The sequence below is a fragment of the Mustela erminea genome, chromosome 2 (assembly GCF_009829155.1).
Source record: "Mustela erminea isolate mMusErm1 chromosome 2, mMusErm1.Pri, whole genome shotgun sequence".
NCBI lineage: Eukaryota > Metazoa > Chordata > Mammalia > Carnivora > Mustelidae > Mustela > Mustela erminea.
The window spans coordinates 53,972,670-53,985,067 of NC_045615.1; the positions used below are offsets into that span (position 1 = coordinate 53,972,670).

A 12,398-nucleotide genomic window follows, 5' to 3' on the forward strand; every position below is an offset into this window, starting at 1 on the left:
AAAAGGGAACCTACTAAGTGGGAGAAAATAGTTGCAGATCATATATCTGATAAGGGATTAATATCCAGAATAAATATATATATATATATATAAAAGAGTTGAAAATGGGCAGCAGGTCTGAATTGATGCTTTTCCAAAGAAGACATCCAGATGCCAAACAGGTACATGGAAAGATGCTCAACTTTATTAATCATCAGGGAAATGCAACTCAAGATGAGATTTTACATCACACCTGTTAGAATGGTTGTTATCAAAGAAACAAACAAATGTACAAATGCTGACAAGGATGTGGGGAAAAGGGAACCCTTGAGCCCTACTGTTGGGAGTCTAAATTGGTGCAACTGCTATGGAAAACAGTACGGAGGGTTCTCAAAAATTAAAAAAAAAAAACAAACAAACACTATATGTCCAGCAGTTTCACTTCTGGATATTCATCCAAAGAAAAAGGAAAATACTTAACTTGAAAAGATATATACACCCCATCATCATTGCTGTATTATTTACAATAGCCAAGATATGGAAACAACCTTAGTGTCCATCAGTGGATGAATGGATAAAAAAATGTTGTATATAAGTACACACTGAAGTACTATTCAGTCATAAAAAGAAAGAAGTCTTGCCATTTGTGGCAGCATGGATGGACCTTGAGGTCATTATGTTAAGTGAAATAAGACAGAGAAAGACAAATACCAGATGGTCTCACTTATATGGGGAGGCTTACAAAACAAAGAAGTCAAGCTCATTGATAAAACAGATTGGTTGTTGCTAGAGGCAAGGGATGGGAGTAAGTGAAATGGGTGAAGAGAGTCAAAAGGTACAAACTTCCACTTATAAATAATTCATGGGAATTTAATGTGCAGTATGGCACTGTGTAATATTGTAATATAGTTAATATGTAATACACCTAACAATACCATATTGCATATTTGAAAATTGCTAAGAGAGATCTTAAAAATTCTCATCATAAGGAAAAAATCCAATGCATGGTAATGGATGTTAATTGGGCTTAGTGTGATGATCTTTTGTAATATACACACATGTTCAATCATCATGTTATACACCTGGAGCTTATATAATGTTGAACATCAGTTATATCTCAAGAAAAAGATGTTACAATTTTTCTTTTTAATAGCATCCTTAGATTTTAAGATAAATCTAATAAGATCATCCTACTATTCATTTAATCATTCTGCTGCTACTGCTTCTCTTCCCCCTTGTCTTCTGTTAACCTCCAAATTATCACTCAATTATTTTGTCTCACAACTAGAAATATTAACTATGTGATAATGAATTTCATTTCACAGGGAGTTAAACACATATAGATTAATCGACTCCTAAGTAGCAGTTGAAGACTTTTACATAAATTACTCTCTTGATTTGATTATTTTGGCAAAAGCAAGTGAAGAAGTCTCCAATTGTCTCATTTGCATTTAACCATTAATTTCTTTAATTATGCTAATTAAAGAAATCATTTTATCATCCTCACCACTTTTACTTGTACAGGTTACATTGTATGAATGCAGCCTAATATGTTTATTCAGGATCTTACCTGTTAACTTGCCTTATAGAAATAGTATCTCTATTATGAGCTAGCAATATTTTTTTCTCTCTCTCTTTTTTTTTTTTTCCTGAGGAGTGTGTTTCTGGCAAAATGATATACATTCTGACTACATGTTAGTGTTAAGTATTTTAGAAAGATGATGTAGCCCTATCTCATCTTTACAAATTTTAAAGAAGGTATGGTTTTTAACTGTCTAGTGTTTGAGATCAGGAATTGACAGAAACTTGCGTGGAGCTAGCAGACTCAGATGTCTTTCCATATTAATAATTGAAGTAGTTAACTTAGAATGTTCTACAGAATACCTCAAAATAGATTGCTGGTAACTTGCAATATAGATTGAGGCACACATACATACAAACACATAAAATATGGTAAACCATAGTGGATTCAGTGTCACTACCAAGCCAAAGATCATTGGTTCGGTGGTATATCCCATAATGAAGATTATTTAGGAAAGTTTCTTCTTCCTTGCTGGATTTTGTTTTTAGATTGCCTGTGTTTTCCTTGTTCACTGATGTTCTTTATTCCCTGGTCAGGCTATGAGACTAATTACTTCCTTGTTTTGAACTGGGAAGCAGTTTGCAAATGCATTTAAATAGCTCCAGCTACCATCTAGAGCTACTCCATGGATCCAGTCTGATGTAGAAACACAAATCATGGTCCTTTTAAATGCAAGCTATGAAAAACTTCATGATGCAAAATATGAAAATTTCATGATGCAAAATTTAGTAGTCCTTGACAGAGGTCATTAAATTTTCCACAAGAACTAAGATCTTCCTACATTTTATCAATATGTACATATATGTTCATTTTTTTCTCACACACACAGACTACAAAGGATTCATCATATGAGATACATTATTTGAAAACTTGCTAATTTTTGTTTTAACATGAAGAAGCTGGCTTATTTTTTCTTAAAGTATCCTTCCAATTTCTTCTGTTTAGTACCGAATGCACCTGTTCTTTTTACATTTGTTCTTTTGGTATTTTTTCTCCATTTCTCTAAGTAAATAATTGTATGGCTACCTCTTGATTATTCAGTTTTAGGCATTACCTTTGACTTTCCACATTTGAAGCTTTACCAGTCTTTCCCACTATATACATATTTCCATTCCCTATGCTATATGTCTAGAAGTTAAAATGTTATTTGTTTCCTTAGAGTCCTATATTTCCATCACAAATTAATTTCCTAACTCTTGATCAGTTTAAATTTAAAACACCTGAGTTATTGTATTAATTTTAACTTCTTGTATTTCTTCTCCCAAAATTTTTGGACCTGCCTTCAGTCAGGCTTGATGTTCCTTCGGTCCAGTCAGTTTTCATCTTACCAACCACCTTTACCATTATCTTGAGAGTATGCTTCTCCTTGCACTTGGGTTAGATCTCCCATAGTGGAAACTCCTTTCTTTTGTCTTCTTGTTTACACATTCATTTGGAGAGAGCCTCTCTTCCAGTAGCTTCCTGAGAAAGGTGTATGAGAGGTAAATTTTTGACACCTTGAAAATCTTCAATTTTTTTCATATCATATTTGATCTGTAATTTACTCAAGTATTGATTTCTGGATTTGAAATACTTTCTCTTCACAATTTTGAAGACATTACTCTATTTTATTCTACATTCCAGTTTTGTTGTAGAAAATTCAGTGCTACCCTTACTTTTAATCTCTTTTATATACATAAAATATATGTTATATAAGATCTCCCTTTGTCTGTCATGTTATATAATTTACAACATACCTTGGTGTGTAGGTCTATTCATATACTCTATGAATCCTTTTAAACTAGAAAACCATGATTTTCAGTTCTGGAAATGGTACACAATTTATGTATTTGATGATTTCTACCCTCTGTTTTCTCAAGTGTCTCTTTCCAGAGATATTATTATTACTCACATTTTGAATTTCCTAGATTGATGCTCTAATTTACTGAACTCTTCCATCTCTGTGTATTAAACTACAGTGTGGGAGATTTCCTGATCTTTATTTCAACTCACCTATTGGGATTCTAATTTATGCAATCATATTTTTAGAGTTCCTTATTTGTTACTCCCTTTTGGTAGCAACACGTTCTTGTTTCATTTATGTATTTTTTAAATGAGAATGACAGTATTAATTATAGTTTTTTAAAGTTTTTTTCCCATTGTGTGTTTTTTCTAAGTAGGTTTCTTTTTTGTATGTGATTTGTTCTCAATATTTGGTATTTGAGGTTTCTTCGTATATCTAGTGACCCTGAATTAGTGGCTTGTGCATAAGAGAATGGATCACTATAAGATCTGATTAGAAGCTCCTTTCATTGGGTAGATCTTGTCACCAATGGGCCTTACCATATAATATTGCAGAGCTATTTCGCTGAGAAATCTCCAGTATCCCTGTCTTTGGGTATTTTGTTTGTTCTTGACCTGGTCAAATTCCTGAGTAAAGAAGAGATAAGCCAGGCTGTATCAAGTTCTGAAAGCCATGTAGAGGGAGAGAACAGGAGGAGTTGACAGCCAGTGTAGATGGTCACTGAATGTTTGCAGTAAGATGGTACCCCTTGCCCTCTCCTGTGCTTCGTTTTCTGCAGCCCTTCACCTTGATGATAGAAGAGGAATTCATAAGGAAGGCATCTCAGTGATATGTATAACAGATTTACTCTTTCAGTCTTCTGCGGGGGTGCAGGGGAAAGGAGGGTGGAGATGATGTTACCAGCTTTTGGGGATAGGAGAGGGCAGCTGAACTATACTTCTCAAAGCCACTTCTGGTACCACTCTGAGGTCTTTTGGGAGTTAAGTGGTAAAATTGATTTGCTTGTGGTTTTTCTCCACCTTTGGACTAGGAGTCAGCATCTTTGCTTAGTTAAATCAGTTAACTGCTTTTTTTCTGCTTACCAGGTTTTTATTAATCTCTTTTATATTGTAGGTTCTTTTTTTAAAGGCTTTTTTTTCTGTTATTCTAGTGGAATTCATAATTAAAATACTTTTTAATCTACCTTTCCCACAAAAAAACATATTTTAATATTTTTCTTGCCAATAACTTTATTTCCATACCAACATTTTAATGACTACATAGGAATCTCTTTTTAGAGCTCTGACCTGTCCACTGTTGTAAACGTGGGTTGTTAGAAGCAATATGGCAAAGAACTTCCTTCTAGCTAGAATTTATATCAGACGTTTTTTTTTTTTTAAGATTTTTATTTATTTATTTGGCAGACAGATCACAAGTAGGCAGAGGAGGCAGGCAGAGAGAGAGAGGAGGAAGCAGGCTCCCCGCGGAGCAGAGAGCCCGATGCGGGGCTCGATCCCAGAACCCCGGGACCACGACCCGAGCTGAAGGCAGAGGCTTTAACCCACTGAGCCACACAGGCGCCCCTATATCAGTCTTTAATTAAAGTTAAAATGTAAAAGAAAATATGAATCCTTTCTTAAAGTGTTTTTACTAAAAGACATCTTATTTCTGATATTAAGATGTTTCCTTTTCTAACAGAGACCTTTCAGTATAAACATTCCATTTAACCACTTTTCCCACCAGATGGGAAATCCTGTGTATCTTCAGTTCATCCTACATATGCAGGCTGTGCCAGGAACAGGAAAGGCACCAGATATATATTTGCTAATGAGACATATGCATAATAAATGAATTTTAATTATTTTGTTTTAAAACTTCAAAGTGAAGGGGTCTGGTATGAAGGAAGCAGGATGTAATAAATTTTAAATAACGTACTTTCATCACTTCGAGTTACTTCAAGGTTACTCAGGTCATAAAGTTAGCAAGATTGAGAACCAGCTTTAAAAAGAAGGAAGCCAGCATGGCAGGGTGACATACAGGCTTACCAACGCCCACTGCACCTGGATAGCAAGCCGTACTGAGGTGTTGAGGCAGGCAAACTTGTAACAAATGGCTTTAAATACAAAATACATATAATATGTTTTCTTTGGAATTTAAGGATGAGCCTTCTATTGTATAGAGGTAACATATATCTATTGCCATGAATTATGTGGTTGGATTGAATAAATAATATTAGCTTAATCTAGTCCCGAGTTTCTCAGAGTGGAGTCTGCACATGATCTGTCTCAGAATCTCATGGGATCTTGAACATTCACTTTCCTTGTCTCGCCTGAAACCTATGGAATCAGAATCACTGTGCGTGGCCCGGGATTCTGCCTCTAACAAACTCTGCCTGTGCGCATGACAATCTACATATCTTCTCTGGACTAAAATTTAAGAAACTTTGAGAGAGTTAGGTACATGTCTTGTATAAATTTGAACAATCTAATGAATTAAGAATTAATGATTGGGGATATTCTGGTGAAAGGATTTAATACATTTTATTGTTTTCCCCTTCAATTATTACTTCTTAGGAATTTGCATAATTAGCTTATCATACAGAAAGTCAGGAAAAATGATATATATATTTTTTAAACTTCTCCATTCTCTGATGTGACCAATGGCTAGAGGCATTAATTTGTGGTGTAAGAAATGAATGTGTGCATACTGCATAATACATCTATTGAGTATATTGCATCTCTGGCCTAGAATTTCTGTTTTTTAACCCAATATATTTTAGATAATATTTTTGTTGAGATTTTTTTAATTATAGGCAAGCTCAGTGTGCTGTGAGAGAGATAGGTAAATCAAACATTGCTTGGGTTGACAATTTAAGCAGTGACATGGCGTGTATGAGAACTCCTGCCACAATGTCTGGAACAGAATAGGTATCAGTGAATGCATGTCCCCCTCGTGAGCATCATTACTTTCCAAAAGTGGTGGTAGAGAGGGAAAGTATGAAAAACACCTCAGTGGTAGGTCACCCTAAATGAATGAAATGTTTCTATTTAAAATGTAAAAAACTTAGATCTTTCCAATAATATTAGCTAACATCTATCAAGTATTACTATGTAACATATGCATCCTAAGCTGTTGATGTGAAGTAGGTGCTTATAATTATCTCTGCTTTAATGATAAGTGAGGCACAATAAGATTATATCATAAAGTTAACCAAGGTCAACCAACTGGTAAATAGTACAGTCTAATTGTGAACTCAGAAAATCTGTTTCTAGAGATCACATCTACTATCGTATCCTGTCTTCCATTCAAAATGTACAACCATTGCTAGTATAACAGAAAGGCACTTTTCAGGTTAAAGCTGATGGGGAAGATGTATTGTTTGATGTATCTTACTGATAACTAAGTTTTCATCTTCCTACCAGTTTTGCATATTGAATATTTCTAACAATTTCCTTAAAAATAAATGATATACCTTAAAGTAAAGAGACTGGTAGGAAGACAGTTTTAGGGCCCAAAAAATCTGGGTTTAAGTGCTGGCTTCATGATTTATTAGGTGTGTGCAGATCACTTAAACTTTGAGTCTTTATTTTCTCATCTGCAAGTGGGAATGATATTTACCCATACCGTTACCATACAGAGTAGAGATGATCTATATACTAGTGCTTGTTGAGCTCATTGTATTCAATCAAATACAACTATTACAATTTAATGTATACAATGCTGTCCTCAAAGGGTTATGAGAATTTCTGTACTTTATATGAGACATATATTACATAATTATAACAATTCTATAAGTACAGTTATATTCGGCATCAAAATCTTTAAAATAACTGCTTTATATTTAAATCCTTAAGTCTCATAAATACTTAATATTTTGTTTAATCTCATTGTTCCTTTAAGTAGAAGACTTTGGCTGGGTTATCTCACAGATACTTACACTCTTACTCTTTGTTCTTTTCAGCAAATTTACTTGATAACATGCTTTTGCGAAGCTCAGGAAAATTAAATGTGGGCACCAAGAAAGAGGATGGTGAGAGTACAGCTCCCACCCCTCGTCCAAAGATCTTGCGTTGCAAATGCCACCACCATTGTCCAGAAGACTCAGTCAACAATATTTGCAGGTTGGTCATATAAATTACTTAAATCTCATTTTAACAAAGATTTATGCTTTTTTGACTATGGAATTGTAGGCTGATATTTTCTAAAAACACATTTTGGGGAATAGTGCCTAACTCCATTACCTCTCAGAGCTGTGCCTGTGTTTGGAAAAGTATTAGATTGCATTTGGGCCTGAAATGGTGTTCTGAGAGTCTCCTTCCTTGCTGCAAATATCACACATGTACATAAACATAGAACACAAGTCCCAGGCTTGGGGCAAGTGTCAAAGAGCAAAAACCAATTGTTTTCTTTCAAAAAAAACTTGTCCTCCAAATAAATTCAGTAGCAGGTGGTCAAATGTGTGAGGATTTTTATTTGTTTTAACCATTCATCATATCAATGGTGGTTAATCTTTTGGAAAGAACACCTGAGTTGTTACGAATATTCTCTGGCTCTGGGAAGCAGTATAGTGATAGAGCCCACATGATGAGTCTACCAGATGTTAGGAAAGACATTGTCAGAGTGCTAGAGAATAAATTCCTTAGTGGATAATCAGATTTATCAAGACTTTATTTGAAACTGGACTATTTACTGCCTTCTTCCATACACATCTTAATGCAGCTACATCCATTCTGGTGGGCACTGTAGCCTGCCTTTACACCCACCATGGGGACAGCAGTGGGTAAAGAGGTATAGTGTAATGAGGCCAGTGTACCCAGGGAGACATGCAGAATAAACCAGACAAGTGCAGATCTCAAGAATTAAAATGGCAGGAAAGAAGACTCTCCATCAAGAAGGGTAATAGACCCAAATGGGAAGATGGGCTGCTGGGTTTGAAGTCCAGGCAGAATATCTGAGCAATAATTTGGAGCCTCTTTACCCAGGAAGGAGCATGAAGCTGAGCTGAATGCTTTTTTTTCTTCCTGAGAAAGAAAGCATATCATGAGATATATATAGCTCAAGAAATATGTATTAACTGAATGACATGGAAGAATGTTGGGTGTATTCATAAATACATATCTCCTTTAATCAGCAAAACAACTCAGCATGGTAGGGCATGCTTATTTCTTAAAATTAGCTGTAAGGAATTCAGGGCCCAGAGAAGTCTATTAACTCAGCTCTTATATGATAGAACAAAGTTGGGATTGCTGAGTCTTGTGCTGTGGTAAAATGATTCCAGAGGTCAGACGTATTTCCTGGGAAACACTACCTGTTTGTAGTAAATGGCAAAAGTATCAGGAAAATGTCAAAGTTTTCTGAGGAAACTATTATCAGGAGGAAACGTGCTAGGGAGATATTTTACTGATTTTCCTGAGTGTGTAGTAATTAAGAATAAATCAAAGTGCATCATTTGAGCTGTAGTTCAGGTGATCACATGTGTAGACCTTCCAAAATTATCCCAACTTTAAATATTTTGTCCTCTTGTCCCTGTTGGCCACTGGAGTGTCTGTCCTGTGTTGATTTGGAAGAAAGTGATTGGACAGGGCTCACTGCAGTGCAGATGTGTGCGCTGTGTGTGGGAAGGAGAAGGTTGGTATGTTCAAAGAAGACTGGTTTTCCTAACATGAAGGGAGCAGGAGGAGGTGTGGCTGTAGTGGTCTGGAGCCAGGAACGATGACCCATGGCCTGGTCGGCTCTATTAAGAATGTTCATTTTATACCTGGAAGCATTGGGAGGCCATGGAGGGGCATTGGTTTCAGCAGGAGTAACAGTAATATTGATGAGGATTTCAGAAGGACAGTTGGTGTGAGAGAACATGATCTTGGATGCAGGTGGTGCCGACATAAGAGGGATGTGTATGTGTTGGGGAGCAATGTAGAAGGAAAGTTTTACATTGATGAACTACGTGTGCGAAGGGCCCAAAGGAGCTTCGCAGGTTGTTGGATGTGCATTGAGTTGTACAGCATAGGCTTTTAATGAAAGAGGACGGGGGGAATAATTAAGCTCCAATTTGGACATGCTGAGTTTAAAGTTTTTGACACCTGCAAATGGAGACACCGAAGAGTTGGCCATGGGAAATGGATCTGGAGCTGGGATAAGAGTTTGTGGGGGAGAGTCTAGAGTGAGTAGAACATGAGTTAGTTTTTGCTGTGAAACAAATAACCTCAAAATCACTTCGACTCACAACTAAAGATATTTATTTTTTTAAATATTCCTGGGTCTACAAATGGGCTGCAGCTGTGCTGGGCCCTGCTGGATTGGGTGGGCTTGCTTGAATTCAGGCCTGTTCCACATGTTTGTTCATCCTTCTTGGACAAGGAGCTAACCATGGCATGTGCTTTTTAACTTGCCTGGAAAGGAGCAATCTCTTGTTCTTGTAGCATGTCCTCTAGCATTCCACTTAACCAAAATAAGTGATACGGTCAAGCTCAACTTTGGAAAGAAGCCATGGCTCGAGCGGGGCATGAAAAATTGAGTACAGTAATAGAACAGTCTGGTAGTCCAGAGTAGGACTGAGCCTTGAGACATTTAATGCTTGGGTCAAGGAGGCTCTTCTCAGAAGATTCAGAATGAACAAAAAGCAGTGAGTATGGTAATCATTGAAGCCGGGTTTACAGAGGGAGGCAGTAAGGTCAGCTGTGTTAGATGTTGTTAGAGGTCAACTCGGATAAGAACCAAAATCTGGCAGTCATATTTATTGACCTTGATAACTGCGGTTTAGAAATACGTATTCCAAAGTCCTGAATTCCTGACCATCACCCAACCCCTGAACTTGATCTCAAAGGGATGAATATTCATTCTTGGTTAAAAGACACATCCTTTTTGCGAACAAGATGTTAACTCCATTTGAGTCTCCTGTGAGCTGAGATCAGTTGTGTGAAGCACAGGGGCTGCTTTTGTTCCTGGGCCCCGAGACCTGGAATAAATTCAGGCCTCCATTCTTGTAAGCCCATGATATACTCTTTTGACTTCCAACAATCAGTACTTCTCATGCTGTTTCTGGTAAAATATAACCCACCCACCCCCCAACCGTAATCAGTTGCATTGATACTTTTCTAAAGTACAATAAAAATGAATTACTAGAAAATAAATCTAAAAATCTTTATAAATTGTATGTTCAAATTTTTCTGTTTTTCCATTATTGAAATTTAGTAGAGCTAAGTTTATTGCTATGCAAGTTTCCACTTCTGTATTAACTGCTCACAGACCTGTAACAAGCAATTTGCTGACCTGCAAGGGAATATACTTGGAGTAATATTGCATTTAGTCTTGCATTCCTAGGTAAACCAGTTCAAAAGACCAGAGTATGCTTTGTTGAGGCTTGGATAAGGGCTGGTTCAAGATGTGTGGCCTGAGGCCTTTTAGTAAGCAGTTCTTAGCCAATCTGGTTATTGTAAGTAGGTCTCAGGCACCTTACCACTCCCAAATTCCTAGACAGAATAATATTTAAAAGTGACCTGAATCAAGAGTATATCCTCCTTAAAAGAGATTCTGAAATTCCATCTAATAATTCAGAAAATATGTGTAAAAATTTAGAGGGGTTTTAAACTCTTCATAAGTAGCAGCAATCATGTTACCTGCCAACACCAAGGCCAGACTCATTCTTGGCCTTGGTTTCTACCTGATACAGGTGTGTCTGCTTCCAAAATCCATGCCATTTCTATTGCCTCACAGCGTACATGTTAGAGGATGTAGCACAAATATGCCGAAGAAGGTATTAGAACCTTTTTTAATATCCATAATTCAGAGTGAGGGGTGAAGCCACTACTCCATTTCCATTTCCAAAGGGAAGGGATGAATCCTTCCCATTCCAGTCTAGATTAATTCCTAGGACCTGAGACTATCACTACACACCCTTGAATGCTTCAAAGTCTCCTGCAATAACTCTTTACATGACTTTCACCATGCCAGTGTTTTGTCTTATTTTCCAGTTTTCTTTGTCTATTTTTTTTTCTCTATATAGTCTGCTCCTGCTTTGTATATCCTTACCTGTTTTACTTGGACTTGGCCTGTGATAATCATCTTTGTTACTCCTTATCACCTCTCTCAAGTTCACCCAGACAGTCAGAGAAGTCTATCCATTTCTAAAAATTATTTTTCATTTTTTTTCAGAGATGATTTTAAATATGCTACCATTTATCTTACTGGGTTTGACCAAGAATTCTGCCTGGACAGTTTTCAGGGTTTATAGGTATAATAAATCACATCGGATGTTTGCACAGAGGGTGCGCATGTGACAGCAGGCTGCCTAAATGAAGAATTAGATGAGTCTCCCGACTGTACCTTGAAGAGTCAGAGTGGGAAGAAGGGAAAGCTTAGGGGCTGGGAGCCTTTTTATAAAGTTTGCATTACCCAAGAGTTTTAAACCCCTTGCTGAATGTGATGATGTGAGTTTTCAGACAGGTGCTCCCTAGCTAAGATCTCAGAACATTTAAAGGGTGCGTTCTTCTTCTCTGTTTATACATCTTCCACCACATCTGTTTTATTCCACTATTGCTCAGAATAGTGGAATGTCTGAATATTGAGCTTGATGATCTTTTTAAGAACCATTGAAGACTTTCAAGCAGAGAAGGAAAATGTGAGATTTCTCAGCAAGTATGCTGTACAGAGTCCTTCCAAGTCCAGGGAGAGGGTACAGGCAGGCCTGCTGGAAGGCTTTCAGAGCAATTGAAGTGAGAGACAGCATCTGCTCAAGGTAGTGGAGGTGAGACTATATAAATGCTGGATTCATATAAAAATGGAGACAAATTCAGAAGATCTTTAAAATGAACAAAATGCCAGACCACTTGGTATGGCTGCTAGGGAAGGGTGTAAGGTAGTTACACATTCTTGACGATAAAGTGGGGAGCAGTAGTGGTCCTATATGTTACCCTCTTTCCCTCACTACCATGGGAATCCGCCCATCTAAGATGATAAGGAAAAAAACAAATTTTGGGATTCTGTTACTTTGATAATTATCAATGTTCAACATTCTTTGCTTTTTTTCCTGTAGAAAACACTTTGACTAGTTTATGATTTCTATCCTTATTGCTAGAA

The 12,398-nt window shown here is 36.8% G+C and overlaps 1 protein-coding gene across 10 annotated transcripts in view; it reads left to right on the forward strand.

The window, feature by feature from the left end:
• Positions 1-12,398, forward strand: part of BMPR1B (bone morphogenetic protein receptor type 1B) — a 395,494-nt gene that overhangs the window by 341,097 nt on the left and 41,999 nt on the right. For all 10 annotated transcript variants that reach the window (XM_032332935.1, XM_032332934.1, XM_032332938.1 and 7 more), the window contains one exon: positions 7,285-7,444. In XM_032332935.1, the coding sequence (XP_032188826.1) occupies positions 7,285-7,444 (160 nt within the window). The remainder of the gene's footprint in view (positions 1-7,284; positions 7,445-12,398) is intronic.